The sequence below is a fragment of the Haemaphysalis longicornis genome, unplaced genomic scaffold (assembly GCF_048455015.1).
Source record: "Haemaphysalis longicornis isolate Haplotype H1 unplaced genomic scaffold, Haemaphysalis longicornis Haplotype H1 scaffold_3, whole genome shotgun sequence".
In the NCBI taxonomy this organism is placed as follows: domain Eukaryota; kingdom Metazoa; phylum Arthropoda; class Arachnida; order Ixodida; family Ixodidae; genus Haemaphysalis; species Haemaphysalis longicornis.
In genome coordinates, this window is record NW_027526335.1 from 36,367,259 (window position 1) to 36,383,574 (window position 16,316).

A 16,316-nucleotide genomic window follows, 5' to 3' on the forward strand; every position below is an offset into this window, starting at 1 on the left:
ATTCATTATAGTGGAAATGCAGGGCGTTATACTGTTTGCCATTTTCCAATTTTTTTATTTTTCTTTCTTGTTTTTTTTTTTTCAAATTAAGTTCCATGAATTATCTCCATTTACGCTGTTATAACAATTACATTTCGAACTTTCGGGAAATCTGCATTATTGCGTAAGGGCAGGGCGTTACACAGTTCAATTCATTTTTTTTGTATTTTCTTATTTCATTAGTGTTCCAAAATTTCGTTCGACCAATTATCTCCATTTAAGCTATTAAAAGTATTACAGGTGGAACATTCGCGAAATATGCATTATTGTGGAAATGCAGGGCGTAGTATGGTCTGCATTATTGTGGAAATGCAGGGCGTAGTATGGTCTGTCATTTTCTGTAACTTAATATTTTTTCTTATTTTCTTGCTTTGCAAAATATCGTTCGACCAATTGTCTTCATTTAAATTTCCGTCTTCAGGTGAAAATTGTCTTCAGGTGAAATTTCTGCGAAATCTGCATTATTGTGGAAATGCCATGTGCTATACGCACTTCAATTTTCCGTAATTTTTTACATTTTTCTTATGTTTTAGTTTTCCAAAATTTCGTTCGACCAATTATTTCCCTTTACGCTATTACAACGATTACATTTGAAACTTTCGCGAAATCTGCATTTTTGTGTAAATGCAGGGCGTTGCAGGGTTCGCTATTTCCCACATTTTTTTTATTTTCTTTGTTTGTCCAAAAATTTACTCCGACCAATTATCTCTGTTTACACTATAATAACGATTACAGATACATAGAACGTTCGCAAAATCTGAAATTATTGTGGAAATGCAGGACGAAGTACGGTCTGCCATTTCTGAATTTTTTAAATATTTTTTTTATTTTATGGTTTCTCGCAATTCTGTTCGATCAAGTATCTCTATTTACGCTAAATCGGCATTTTTGTAGAAATTAAGGGCGTTACAGCGGTAGATAGCGAAAACAGCGGTAGATAGGCAACTTTTTTGTGTGTTTTAGTGCATCATTTAGCAATGGAAGCTGGCTTATAGTTTTAGATCCCTTTAATTCTATTCTCGATGTGCCGCAAGACGAGAAATACTGGGCTGATATTCAAGAAGCTGTTTGAACGTAATGTATAGTAAAAATAGTGATTGATCTCCCCTAGCATGCGGTTTATTCCCTTCAAAGAGAGCGATTTGACAGCCGAGGCGCCGGCTAACTAAAGCTGCTTTTTTACATCGTACGAGCAACTAGCTTTGTAAATAAGGGCCCGTTTTTTTTACTCGCAATGCCAAGGATTGCTACAACGGCAGTTATTCTGACAGAAAAACAACTGTCGTACTGTATACTTCATTTCGATTGATAGCAACGCGATGTCGGAATTGCGCCTAACTCCATTATCCTGAGCAAATGTTATAAGTTCTTCTGTGGAAATAACAGTGCGAAACGCGACGCTACCACGCGCATTTGAAGGCGGCTCTGAGCGGCCGCCAGTTCGAGCGCTGCCGCTTCCGTTCCATCACGTATGTCACGTCCGGCCGCCGGTAATGGCCCCCTTTTCTATTCAGTTTCGGTCCCGAAAACGCCAATGTCGTGAGCCATTTGCGTCGCTCGTGTTCATGTCTGAAACGTAGTATTTTGCATTTCACACTCTTTTAATGTTTACTATTAGGTGACATTATTTTTACGTTGTCGAAAATTTGAGTGCAGTTGGCCTTTAAGCATTGATAGAATCAATAAAAAAGGAACATAAAATTGTGGTGTGAGTGCTCCTTTCAGGGAAAGCTGCACTATGGTTTATGGGCACTTCTCAAAGGGGCGATACAGATAAAATACAACTTAGATTTATTCGGAACATTTGGTGTTTCATTGTGCCCCTAGCACTCGTCCGGCAGAAAATGCTGCTTTATTCAGTGAGAAATTAAACATTTGAAAACAAAAATTTTAATTATCCCGCTAAATCGTGCACAATTTCGGGACGTCAGCGATGACGTATCGAGGGGAAATGCTAAAGAGCTGCTTCAAACAGCGAAACATCTGTTTGTTTGTCGTGTCCTTTCTTTCCCAGATAGCGCCGCAATACACCTAAGAGGCCTCTGTCCACGCGTGCTCATTTTCATACCAAATTGTACTTGGCTTACTTCTGTTGCGGTTGAAACTAATCGTTGTGGAAATTTGGGTATGCTCGACAAACAGGGTCACTTAAGTGGCGATGTCGCTTATGCCGGCTTAGGCCAGTTAGCCAGTGTCGTGTAAACAAGCCCAACGCGTACGACGCCCGTGCAGCTTCAGCCATCATCTGGTGTTTTTATGTTTACGTGTTCGTTTGCAACATTACATGTTTGCCCCACCATTCTTACTGCTATAAAAAAAGAATGTGCATTAAATTTAAGCGCAAATAGTTCATTCTGCAAGCTATAGGCCCTGCCTAGCTTGCGTTTGCTTTTGCCGGCCCCAGCCAATCACACAGTTGTCCATAATACCTTAGAACGGGGAGCAAGTGGGCTGTTTGGTGCATGTTTATAAATGTAAGAAACAGCGCAAAGGAGAGGACGTAGAATATATAAGACAAACACGTGACAGGTTCTAGTGAGAGAAGTGAGCTAGTGGGTCGCATGACCATTCTCTTTTTTTTCCTAATTTATAGCTCATTTGAGTGAAGTTTGCGTTGAAAGTTTTATGGAAACGGCCCATCGAAACATGGCTTGATTACACCCCACGAGTCATGGCAGAAAAAAAAAATAGCACTTGGCTTGATTGAGTAACCCCACAGCCGCGCCAAAGAGGTTCCCCGTAAGCACAGCAGCAGCCAGTCTCACGCCGGCACGGCTGGTGTTCGGCGGCTGTAACCTTCCCCGAAATGAGACCAAACTGATCCCCACTCCCACCTTCACAACCTCTTGAATACATTGATGCGCAAAGGCATTTTTCATGCGCTACGATGAAGTCCAGATCACGGTTTGTTGTTAGGTTCACCACAAACACTGCACGATTGGCATGCCGTGTATACAAGGAGCGGTCCTTGCAGTGCAGTCAGTGCAATGGGCGTGGTATCCCCTTGGACATTTAAAAGCCCCCTAAAGATTTTGCAACAAGGCTCACGCACAACGGAGAGGGACAGACAGGAGGCTTGTGGAGTGGGAATGAGCATATTCGGGCCGGAAAACGGGCAGCAAACAGTCCTCCATCCTGCCGAGCGGTGGAACACGTCTTGGGGAGACGCCTTTTGGAAAAGTAGGTTCGGACGAGCCGAGAAGGCCTTCGGAGGAGCCTTGCATCGCACGTTGCACCGTCTAAGAGCACGCATAGTGCAATAATTTTGATATTGCGCTTAGCAAATCCCAACCAGAGAAATCGCGGGGATAGTTAAGAATTTAAAAAAAAAAAATGGTTTCCAACTAGTTTGTATCCGTTCTGCCCTAACGTTGTGGAACAAGTCGTGATCGCTATTGCTCTCTTTCGGCACGGTTCAAATCCTAATGCTTATATTTTAGAACGGTAACACGTCCTCGCGAGATATGCTCCATCTTGCCACTTTTTTTTTAATTTCTGGATTAAAACATCTGTAGAAAAAGAAATTACGTCGTGTTTCTTTATAATGCTATAGAACTTTGAAAAAGGAAGACGCTTCAGCGCATTTTATCCTTTAATTTTGATTTGCATCAACCTTGAACACGCTGAAACCCAGCCTTCCCATGGTTATCCTGCAGATATCATGGTTAAGCGGAAATGAAGTCGTGCTGGTTCTTCGACCGGCGCTCAGCCACGAATTCCTAGTTACATGACAGCCCGCACCACCAATGAAAAAGAAAAAAAAGATTTTGCGCTGTGAAAGTGGATAAACGGCGGATTCGCAGCACATTGATAATGCCGTGCTACACAAGGGTGCATGCACTGTTTCCATTATTTGGTAATGGTCGTGACGGTAGATTTGTGCTTATTTCGGTATATACTCGTTGGTTCAGTGACAACCCTAGGCCGATTCTTGGCCAAAGCTGAATCCACACACCACCGTTGTTGAGCGAACGATGACTGACTTGGCACACCAAACAACTGAGTGAGCTCTTTCTTGTGCGGTTTCGATTCACACTGAAGTCTCCGACGAAGTTCACAGGGCAGTGTCAGCACAGCTAACACCTGCAGAGTGCGCGATCGCTCGGTATCGCAATTAGGTGCGCCTGGAGATCACAATTCGTCCTTCGTTTGAGCGGCACAAACATCCCACAGTCGGCGTCATCGTCCTTTCGTTAAAGTCTACAAACGAACTATATGCAATGGCTGCGCGCTGTGAATCATTCTATTCAGTGCAGCCCGAACTATTCGAACATGACTGGATGGACCTTTTTTTTGTCTGCTTTGGAGGCGTCGACATTTCATCGTGAGAGAGATGTTTTTGAAAAGTCAAGCCTGCAAACGACCCACGCAGAGTGGATGGTTGATGTGAATCATTGTGCTGTGACTGCTGGACAAAGACTGGACGAGTTGTAGCTCTTCACACTGAAGCCGATAATCTTCGTAGGCCAGGCCAGCTATCCACAGCGTCACCATATCTGCAAGGCACAAGCAAAATGCCCGCTGCCACTCGGTGGGTCGCTAATTGTGTTTTCTTTTTCTTTCGAAGATGCAAGCCGTACTGCAGGGTTGTTCCGTTTACGCAATTTTTTATTCGTATTTCCCCCGTTCTTTTGCGGACTTTTCTCGCTTAGTCTTCGGTTTTAGGGAGAGATGTATATAGATGTATATTTTCGATCGTGTCTGATCATTTTTGTTAAAATTGTATTTTTCCTACTTTTTCGGTTTTTAAATATTCTGGCCGACCAATTATGTCCATTCACGCTGAATGAATGAGAATTCTTTACTGCGGATAGCTGTTTGGCCTGACAAGGGAAAATGGGTGCAGGATGGGGGAGAAAGAAAAATGTGCACACAGACATGCGTGCACATTATTTACACGCTATTGAAACGCTTATTACAGGTGGAACTTCCGCCAACTCTGCATTTTTGTGGTCTAGCTGGCTGTGGGAGCAGAGAATGCTCGCGTTAGTGTCCCGGATGTTGAAGGTAGTTTGCTCCCATGGGGGAGAGCGCATCAGCAGCACGCGGAACGACTGGGCGTTAGTACAAAAAAAAATTACAACCGTTCAACTCAACATGAAAGCTGTCGGAAGTCAGAGCAGTGACTCCCTATAAGGGGCTGTAGCGCCGTTATACGCTCACTGCTACTACCCAATGCGATTCAAATTTCTCGCCTTCGCAGTTCTCGCGCGCCCCTGCCTGGAACTGCGCCAGTGAGAGTTCTGTTCTTTCTGTGCTTGCTTTTCCTCCCGCACGTGCCAGCGTTGCACTGCCACTTTTTTTCGCTTACTATTGTAAAAACCAACCCAACGAGCGTTCCTTACTAAATGAACACGGGCGCTGCCAGTTAGTTACGTATATTTTGCTTCAAATGTACCTGCAGTTTTTTTTGTTGTTGTTGTTGTTTACTGTTTTTGCGCTAAACATAACGGGGACATGTTTGACAAGCGCCACCAGTCCACGATTTTCGAAAGCTTACGACTATATAAACCTCTTGGCTTTCGAGGCCTCTGGGTTACGCCGCGACGACAGCCGCTACGACGGAACGCCATGTGGCTCTACTTGGGTCCAGCGAGCGAGCTACGACGACAAGGCAAGCCCCTAAAGTGCTCTGCACTTAAAACAGGGGTTCTGCGCGCAAGCACCTTTCTCTCGCTTACTCAAGGTCAGGGGAGGGTTCATTCGGCAACGCCTTTGAAACCACTGACGACAGGAGAAAGTGAGCGGCTACAGCTCAATTCAGTTCATTTCTACCCTTCCAAGCAGCAGCGGGAACCAGAAGATAAGCTCGGCACGACGTGCCTAGTTTCCAGGCCCCACATACTTCACAGCGGGAGCAGCACAAGACACGCGGGTAGACACAGAAATGTAGGAAAATAGCAATTACGCGAAATTGGCACCAAGATTCTTGGTCAACGACATTGTGGGAATTGTCGTTTTCTGTCTGGGAATTGCCCCTACGCCTTGTCGCTTTAGTCACGCATTTATTGGCGGCCTTGTGACCGATTGCATTAAGCTTTAACCATATGGGCGCGAAATCACGCGTCCCGCGAGCGTCGGCGTCGTTCGGTAGCACCGCGCGGACAAGCAGGAGAGGCCGAGTAACCGCATGAGAGCGGCGAAGGCACGCGTCAGCCGCTGCGTCGACGTGCGTTGGTGGATCCGTTGGTGTGAACTCTGCAATCCTTTCAACGTTATTTTTGATCGTTTATGAGCAGTTATTTTCGATTGCCTAAATGCAGTAATTAGGACCCTAGATAGCCAGAAAAAATACACTTGCCTTACTTTATTATTTGCTAAGAATACTTGCGCGCCAATTTTGAAATGCTGCAAAATGTATTTGAAGTTATCACCGTCAAATCTGAACAAATTAAGGGAGCTTGATAAACAAAAACGCACTTCGAACACTTTTTTTTTTCCTTGCAACGCCCTACCTTGATGTACATACAGTACTACTTTTGGCGTAAGCAAAACAAATTTCAGCGCTAACTTGCTACTGAGGTTAGAGTCGAACGTCATTTGTAGATTACAAGGCAAAGTACTCTGGCACCCTTTGTCGACTCTGTAAAAAAAAAAAAAAAAAAAACTGATCAAATCCTTACCGCAAAAGAGAAAAAAAAGAAAAAAACAGCGAGGTTCTGCCAAGATTGGAACCATGGCCTTTCAACAGCAGCCGAACTCTCAACCTCTCGAACACGCCAGGAGACATGGCGAAGGCTAATAATTGGGTGAACTAAGCAAGGCTGCCAACGAATATTGTCGGATGTGTTTTGTTTTGGCTGTATTTAAGAAATTTGGGCACTGATAAAGCTTTAGTTACGCGCCGATCTCGGAGGCGGGGCCAATTATGCTAGTACTACAAGCGATGTAACCAAAGCTCCCTCCTTTATTTGGGTCAAGACAAGCTATTGCACATCCCCGGTCTCCCCTGCGCCAGTCACGGTAGCCGATAATGAAATGGAATGCCCCGCTAGAATCCTCGCCTTGATAACGCTTGCTCGTCACGCACCGATCTTGCGGACAAGCCCTTCATGCTAACACTACAACTGACGTGGCCAGAGCTCCCTTTTTTAACTCACAAAAAGCTATCGCAAATCCCCGATTTCCTCGATGAAAGACAAACAAGCCACGAATGAATGGGCGCTTTCGAACAAAAATAGCTTGCAATTTGTCTCAAGGCAGCCGATTACCGCAGGTTAAAAAATTGGCCGCGTATCTGCTCCTTTCGTTGTAAATGTCGTCAAAAGACGATAGTCTTTGCAGACATTTTCCAAGGAAATGCCCCCCTTCGCTTTCCCGCTCACCTCTCATGCTGTTCCTGTACCGTCGCGCTCATCCCAAGGTAAACAAAGGTTTGCTCAAGGCGATTTGAATTTACCGCGTTCCACTGCTACGGGCGGGGTTTCTCGATGCCAGCGCTGCAGTACGGCGGAGACGCGTGTGAATCGAGGCGGCCGACTTCAAGGTTTGTAGAACCGCGTTGCCGTGCTCCACGTGCGTTCCAAGCAGAACGTGAAACCTAGCTAGTGGAACCTTTCGTTACTCTTGCCGCGTGACTTCTCATATGCCGCCAGGAGGTGGCGCGGGCAACAGCAGGCGGTACGCGTTGTTCTGCAGTAGATGTAGAATATCATTTGTTATCGAAAAACCAAGCATCCATGAATTTTTTAATAAAAGAACACTGTAAATATCCCTTGTGTACTAATTTCCTGTCTTATATTTGCGTAATGTCTTGTTCTTGTTCAACAAAGTTGACAAGTATGAACATATAAACCGGGCTTAGACGTTTACGTTTGGCTGTGAGTATATAAGACTATTGCGCAGTAAGCATTTTACTTTGGCCGGGTGGCTGAATCGAGTTACAGACAGACAGACAGACAGACCAAAATTTCTGGGGTTCAGTAGCCCAAGAAAGACTATCGTCTTGAAAAGAATTCCGTTATTTTCTGCTGAAAGGAATGACCCCAAACCACGAGACGGACAGGAAACCCTGTCGTTGCCGCCCGCTTTCCGATGCTTTCTCGCGCTGCGTCGACGCCGATACCTGGCGAGCATAGACATCGGCGTTGCTCGCGTCAGCGGTATTTTTGTGGGATGTCCTCCAGAGGACCCTTCATAAAGACTTCCCGCTGAGCCCCCATGGCATACGCTATCTAGCGGTCGAAAACGAGGAGGGGGCGCCCTTGGACCTCGTTATGTTGGTGGCCTTGCATAGCACATGGCGCTCGCGCATGGCCTGGCTCCACGGTGATGTGGACGCCCGCCCTACGCGGCAATGTTTTCGTGAGTCTATATCCCAGTACGTAGAAGTCCAGAAGCGCAAGGCATACACTCCTGAGTGGCTGTCAAGGATAGAACCCTTGACTATGCTTAGGGAATTTTAGAGAGACACCAGCCTTCATATAGGTTGGTGGCTTGTCGCTCGAGTTGCTCATGTGAATAAGTTTGTTTTGTGTTTCTGTGTTGTGTCGAAGACCGGCATTAAAGAAGAAAAAAAAGCGTGCATTTTTGGCGGCGCGCGCTGACGCGCGTCGACGCGGGACGACGTCGTGAAAACGCGTAAAGTACGCTGCATGTGGTTGAGCCTTTATAGTGTCGCGAAGCCGAGGTCTCTAGATGTTGTTCGTTCGGTTTTTGCGTTCTGTGCCCGCAGCCAGGGCTCTTCCTCCAAAGTGTTGTGTGTAAAAGCGCTTCGGACGCGGCTGGGCCCTGGCCCTTTTTTCTGAGAAACGGCTCCAGCGCGTGTGTCTGCCCGTCGGCCGACCGGGAGACGACGGCTGTTGGGGGAAGCGAACCCTCACCTCGGCTTCTGTTACCGCACGCACTGGCGTCTCCGACCCCCCGTTGCGCGCCTACGCGGGCCGCTGTGTTCTTCCGACGACCTTCCCTTTTCCCCTGTTTACTTTAGTGCGTTTTCTCTAAACTACTTTCTTTACACGCGTGGTTCTCCGAGTGCGCGTTTTCGAGTCGAAACCTTGTGTCTGTGTTTTTGGTCCTTTTCACTTTGGCGGGAACATGTCTGATTGGAGCTTAGAAGCGTCTTCCTGATTGGCTGCGGGTGTGCCTAAGACTTGCTCCCGATAGTCCGCACACGCTAGGATGCGCTTTTTCCCCCAATGCGTCCCCCCAAAGCAAATATAACGCGGCCCCTCTGGCGATTGAGAGAGAGCAACACCAGGAGAGCCGCTTGCTGCCGGTCGTCGTGCCCTCCCGCCGGGAGCCATTCGCCCGCCAACTATGTCCCGCTAAGTACCCTTAATCTTTGACTGTCTTTCTCATCAATGTAACAAGTGTATTCATTCTAGTTCGTATGTGCTAAATGTCACCAATGTCATCAGTAAATTAAACAAGTTAACCTTTAAAACCTCTTCAACGTTTCGACTTTTTCACTGCAATCTTCATGCTACAGTAGCGGCAGTATGTAACCAAAATACTACGTTACAATAGGAACCGCGGTCTGACGCTATCAGCGGACGTGGGGAAAGCGAGGACTCAACCCTGCGGCTTTCCGTTGCTGCACCAGCAAGGACAGTCTGCCCGGGGTAGGGAAGACGCACAACAGACGTTGCTTTGGGGCTGCCACACCTCCCATGTCTACAATGGAGGGGCCACGCGCGGCTCCCAAAACGAGGTCATGAAAGGCGCTCCGGGGAGACGCTCAACAAAGGAAGCATCTGGCGAGCCGCAAAGAATGGCCATGCGCGGGTCGGGAACAACAGCGTCCCCCGTCGGACAGTCCACTTGGAGGGGGGCGTCAGCTGCGACCGTTTTGTGGGCGCTGGCGAATACGGATACTCCCCGTCCTGCAGCGTACAGTGTTCCAGTAGCCGTCGTTAGCCCTTCCTCCAAAACTTGGCGAGCGTGGCAGATTCGCAAGAAGGAATCAGCAGAGCACGTGGCAGTGCGCAAGCCTTCTCGACCAGCTGACCGATCCCCGCCTGCTCACGCAAGGCGGGCACGGGGGGGAGGGTTCCTCTGCAGCCATCGAGTCATCGAGGAGAGGTGCTTGAATCGACACCTACGAGGTATTGCCAGAATGAAAAGAGACGGCCCACTACCAGCTGGGGCCGCCGCTTCAAACTCGCGCCACGCAAAACAAGTGCCAGCCTGACGAGGGCGACTGGACGCGCATAACTGGACCTCAACAGCGAGTCTCTCCCGCCGCAACCACGTAGCGAAGATTGGCCGCAGCGTCACCACTAGCTCCCCAAGCCTACACGTTTACCGCAGTAGCACTTGGCCTGCATGTCTATCCGAACACACAAACATCACATGTACAGCTTCGATGGGAATCAGCTTGAATAAAAACGAACACAAAGGAAGAGAGAGATACACGACACACTGCTGACTAATTGGAATTTTACTGAAGGAAACACACATGCATGCCATGAAAAAAGTGGGGAAGAAACATGGCATCAAGGTCGTATTTTCCGCCCCCAACAAGGCCTACGGCATGTGCCGTCTCAGGTGAACAAGGGCGCGCAGAGGCCAGTTTGCGACCAGAAACACCGCACAAGATACGCAGATCGCAGCAAAAACATGGTGTACAAAATTCCCCTGAGGTGCCGGTCCGTCTACCTCGGACAAACCGGCCGTTGCCTGAACGACGGGGCCCGAAACCATGCTGCTTCGCACCTTGCAAGCACTTCCGGCCACCTTGCTAACCACGTTCGAGACTGCCACTGTGAAGCCTACTTGCACGAAAACGCGGTCGTCGGAAGGAAGAGAAGCAGGATAGGGCGAGAAATAGTAGAAGCATTGGCCATAGACGAAGCTGGAGCCAGCTGCGTCAGTGTGCCGTCTGTGGCCATCTCACGAACCGAAAAAGAGTTTCTGCGCGGCGATCTTGGCTAATCATGTCACTGACCGGCCTGAACAAAATTTATATTTTTGTATTTTTGTACGTATATATCTGTGTTTTCTTCAGAGGTGTGTCGTGTATTTCCCTCTCCCTTTGTGTTCGTTTTATTCAAGCCGATTCCCATCGAAGACGTACTAACTAGCACAGACCAGAGGCATTCTGTATCACACTACAGGTATCTTAAGTTCTTTAATCCTTAACGCTTATGGTTAATTGAATGCAAGTAATGAGCTAGACGTAAATGTCGCTCCATTCGTTGCCGGACCTTCAAGGAACGACTGCTTCCACCCAAATGAAGCCACGCATGTTATCCGCTAGATCGAGAAACTTCACCACTAAAGCAAAAATGCAATCTGCCCGGGGCGGATTTTACCCGTCTCCTTTGAAATGTCCAGAAACGTTGCCCTTCAGGCGTTCCGCTTCATTGGGGTCAACGGTAGTACTACCGCGGCAACGCCATTCGACCTTTCCGCTTTCAAAAAATTGAACGCGACTTCGCTGCAGATGTCGTCGGATGACGATGGCCTTGTGCCGCCCCTGCCACAAAATCTCTTCACTCCCCCGCCCACCCCTCTTTCCCTCCCGCCTCCCTCCTACCGCAGCTTCTCTGAATTCGACTCACTTTTTCCGCGCTCGCTCTGCTCGCGCGCCATCTATTAGAACATTTCGTTACTGTTGGACTTGGAATGCCGCCTCGAGGTACAGGCTCAAGCGCGAGCCCTTTCTGAATGTTTTGGTCAAAACATGGTTTTCAAGTTTTTCTTTTTTTGCTTGTTGTCACAAACATCAAGCAGGCATTTGTTTTTGTTTTTTTAATTACAAAAACAGTACTAAACTTGCGTACAACTTAAGCACGTAAACGGAAGTTGCCCCTGCGTCTCATCACTGCAGCCGACTATTCCTCTGCGCGGCGCAAAAAAGCCCGTTACTGCGATTGTCTTAAATGGGTACACCCGTCGCTTCCGTGATTTTTCGAACTGCTGCAGCGACGCCAAAATACGCGAGAAAAAGCTGACGACTTCACACATTACGCACATTTTGCTTTCAAAATGCGCGCACGCGTTGACAGAGGCCACGCTACAACGACCACCTTTGCGACGGCTGTGAATTTGGCTGATATCGGCTACGATCAACGGCGTAGGGTTATTTGGGGCCATCCGCGAAATACCTCCTGGCGGCTAGTATATACCGTTTCTCTTAGCTCTTTGAAGGTATTGAAGATGCCCAGGACTGGTTCGTCGCTTGATGTACAGAGAGGGAGACCTAATGCTGCCTTGTATGCCGTTTTACTGCGAAGCCGTATACCTCTGCCGGCGATGTCAGTAGAGAAGTATCATCATTAAGAAGGCAGGCACATACCTACCCAGAGGGACTGGCCATACCGGTAAATATTACGGTTGCGCAAGCTACTGCGAGTGCAAAAGCACCCAACAGCACAGAGGACGTCACCACGCTTTCACATATAAAAAGAGATACCGGTATAGCATGCCTCTACCACCCAAGCAAATTTTTGCGGCGATGTCAGCAGAAAACTATCATCATTAAGAAGGCGTCTACATACTGACAGCAAGCACATACCTACCCAGGGCACCTGGCCATACCGGTAAAGATAACGGTTGCGTAAGCTACCCTGAGTTCAAAAGCACGCAACAGCATACAAATCACGTAGTGATGTCCCCACATTTTCATAAAAGTGAGACCGGTATAGCACCTCCTTAAGTTGATTCCCAGCTACCGTGGGTAGACCACGGAAAGTAAAAACGCCAGAATAACAGCCAGAAGAAGAAGAACATAAAGCAGTCGTGAAGTTCGTTGTGCAGTAACAGAAAGTGGGGTTAAATACATTTCACTCGCCTCTGGTTCCACTCTCTGTAGAGCCACGTGTGAGAATTCAAGTGACGTCGCATGGGTAATCGTTGTGAGTGTCGTTTCCAGCTTCGCAGTACAAACACCTTGGCAGCGTGTATTGGAGCCGCATTTTTTTTTTTTCGTTCTACTTGGGCTTTCGTGGTGATGTGGATCTACTTATGTGGCTTTACAATATGTGGTTCTACTGCCTAACGTGGTTCTACTGATTATGAGTGCTTGGACGAGCTGACTGTCCCTTTTTCGCTCATGCCGCTGTTGATTCTTGTAATTATTTTGATAATCCCAAGTTGGGTTGTCGTATTATTGACCTTCCCCGTCGTTTCGTCAGTCTGGTTGTTGCTCTGTATTATCATGCCCAGTATCCTGATTTGGCCTTTTTCGGGGATGGTCTTTGTTCCAATTTGGATTAAGAAAGGTAGCCGTTTCGTTGGGTAGATTCGGATGAGTTCGCGTTTCTCTGGTGAACATGCGCGGTCGTTTTCTCTTGCCTTCTCCACTACCACGTTTGTGACGGCTTGCGGTTGCTTCATTTTCTGTTGGAGGTTTCCTTTGGAGAACCATAGAGTTACGTCATCTGCGTAGATGACGTGCCCTATGTCTGTGAATTGAGTTAGGGCTTCTGCTATCTTGATCATTATGTTAAACAGTATGGGGGAGATGACGGATCCCTGTGGGGTGCCACTGTTTGGCATTTGGAAGCGGTCGGATCTCAGGTTTCCCAACACTAAAGTTACAGTTCGATTACAAAGGAAGGCTTTGACGAAGTTGTAGATCCGTTCTCCGCTCCTATATATATGTTGCTCGGGGCCTCTAAAATAGCCTCGCGGAAAAAGTTGTCAAAAGCTTCCCCGAGGAAGTTCACGCAACAGATCCTCCCTCCAAGCCTGCAGCCCAAACACACAATCATTTGTTGCCCCGGTTACGAGGCACTGCACGAAAACGAGATGACCGATGAGTTAGCGAGGTTCCTAACGCACCGCGCCCAGTCAGAGCACTCGTAGTTTTACCCCTCCTGAAACCCACCAAGAACTTCTCTCTAGACTTCGTCTCAGCAGATAGAAGTTCTTCTCACCATACAAAGGCCTTAACACCTACGAAAGTCACACACTAAGGAAAATGCAAATATACATCTACACAGAAAAGTCTAGGCTTGCTTTAATGTTCCCGAACACCACAGAGGAACGCTGCAAAAAAATGTGGAGAGGTGGCAAATCTCTTACACGCATCCTGGGGAAGTCCCATTATATGGCCCCCAGAGAGCACCCACGAACCCAACACACTAGAGACATGGAAAGCAGACCTGGCCAACTCCGCCCTCGGGACTCAGCGAGAGCTGATCCGGAGAGCGAAAAACGGGGCAGCTGAAACTATAGGGCCATGGCAAGAGGGCTTCACTCAGTTCTCAAGCCCCACCTTCCGCTTCCCTCCCCACTTTCACATCAATAAAGTTTGCTGACTGACTGGCCTTCTGGCGCTATTTGGCGTGCGAGAGTGCAATATTTCAATCTGGGTTGAAACGTGCCGTGTAGAATTTACAGGGTGGGAGTGGTTTCAGTTTTGGGGTCGTCCTGCAGTGCACGTCAGCCGGCCGACGTCGAAGACTGCACCGATGAGCACGTGCACGATGGCAGTGCAGGCCGGAGACGCCGAATGCCTCAATTGTTACTATTATATTTCTTTATTCGGAAGGGGGGACTCAAGGTCTAGTCAGGGATGGGGAAGGCGGTAAAGAAGGTGAGAGCGCCTACATCCTCTTGTGTATCCCCGTGGTACTAGCGAAAGTCCACAGGGACATAAGAGTCTCTTTTGGGTGAGCCCTGCCCAGAGGAGGCGATGCCCACTCCTGGAGGTTCTTGATGTACGGCGGAAGCTGGGCTCTTCTCTCGGCCGCGAGCCCCGAGCACTCCCACAGCATGTGCTGCATCAATAATACCGGCACAGCGGCGGCGGCAGTGCACGGGGGAGGGCACTCACCTCCTTCGAGCTCATGGCAAACACCGGGCCGGGCGCCAGCAGCAGGCCGGGGGTCCCAGCTCGACCAGGCAGCGTGGGAGACTCCCGCTGCAAAGGCGCGCGCCAGGGCCCACGTCAACGGCACGCAAGGTGTCACGCGGCGGCAAAACACGGCAAAATGCGGCTGATCGGCCAAGCGACGCATATACAGGGTGTCCCAGCTATCATGCACCAAGATTTTAAAAAAGAGTAATGGCGTAACTCGAAGAAAACCTATTGGATAATGTTTGCAGTACTGTGAAGAAGCGGTGACTAATTTTTTCGTTAATGAGACTTAACTAATTATTTCTAATTAATTATCTAACTCGATAATTACTGCCCTAATCACTAAAGTGTCAATGAGGCACTTGTAGGCACCCACGAGTGGCATCTAACTGCGGTATTTTCAGCGACGAACTAATTACGTACACATTTATTCTGACTGATAAAGAAAACCCGCGAAATATGAAAAATACCACGTGACGGCGCGTCCGTGCGCATCGTAAAGCAACGCCCTCAAACAGGCTGCCTCTGAGTTAGCCAGAATGAAATAAACAAAAGAAAGAAAGAAGAAATCGCCACCGAGTTTGTGCCTTATCTGCACACGCGCCTTATCAAGGTGATGCGCTGTCTCTTCGGGTGGGTAACACCGGAAGCAGTTGCTTTCAATCAGCTTATTTGGGGACGCTGCTTTACAATGCGCGCGGATGCGCCATCACGTGGTATTTTTCATATTTCGCGGGTTTTCTTTATCAGTCAGAATAAATGAGTACGCAATTAGTTCGTCGCTGAAAATACCGCAGTTAGATGCCCCTCGTCGATACCTACAAATGCCTCATTGACACTTCAGTGATTAGGACAGTAATTATCGAGTTAGATAATTAATTAGAAATAATTAGTTAAGTCTCATTAACGAAAAAATTAGTCACCGCTTCTTCACAGTACTGCAAACATTATTCAATAGGTTTTCTTCGAGTTACGCCATTACTCTTTTTTTTAAACTTGGTGCATGATAGCTGGGACACCCTGTATACTACACAGGCTCGCGCCTGCGGTGCTTCCCGGGGCGGCAGTTTTGCCCAGCCGAGCCGCGAAGCAGAGTAGGGGAAAGGAAAGCCACGAAGAAGTTAGCCTCGGCCGCTAACAAGAACAGCGCCTGCGCCGTGCCCCGAGCGCCGCTGCTTTAGATGAGCCGGCAACAGTCCGAAGATTTCGCCCACGGATTCATCACAGCAAGCGCTGCACGATGTACTCGCCTAGACTCTCTAGAACCTCGGGTGTTCGAAAGATATGCCCTGTATTTCTTTGCAGAATTGCACCAACGTAACTTGCACCTCGAAGGTAACAGAAGCACTAATGTTGTTCTGGCACCACCCGCCGCGGTTGCTCAGTGGCTAAGGCATTGTGCTGCTGAGCACGAGGACGCGGGATCCACTCCCGGCCGCGGCGGCCGCTGTTCTGATGGAAGCGAAATGCAAAAACGCCCGTGTGTAGGAGATTTCGGCGCACGTTAAAGATCCCCAGGTGGTCAGAA

The 16,316-nt window shown here is 48.1% G+C and overlaps 1 protein-coding gene across 3 annotated transcripts in view; it reads right to left on the bottom strand.

The window, feature by feature from the left end:
• The window catches only part of LOC144174299 (uncharacterized), a 169,393-nt gene that overhangs the window by 106,681 nt on the left and 46,396 nt on the right, over positions 1 to 16,316 (bottom strand). For 2 of the 3 annotated variants that reach the window (XM_077702924.1, XM_077702922.1), the window contains exon 2: positions 14,765 to 14,851. The exons of the other annotated variant lie outside the window; for it this stretch is intronic. In XM_077702924.1, coding sequence (XP_077559050.1) covers positions 14,765 to 14,851 — 87 coding nt within the window. The remainder of the gene's footprint in view (positions 1 to 14,764; positions 14,852 to 16,316) is intronic. 3 annotated transcript variants of the gene reach the window in all.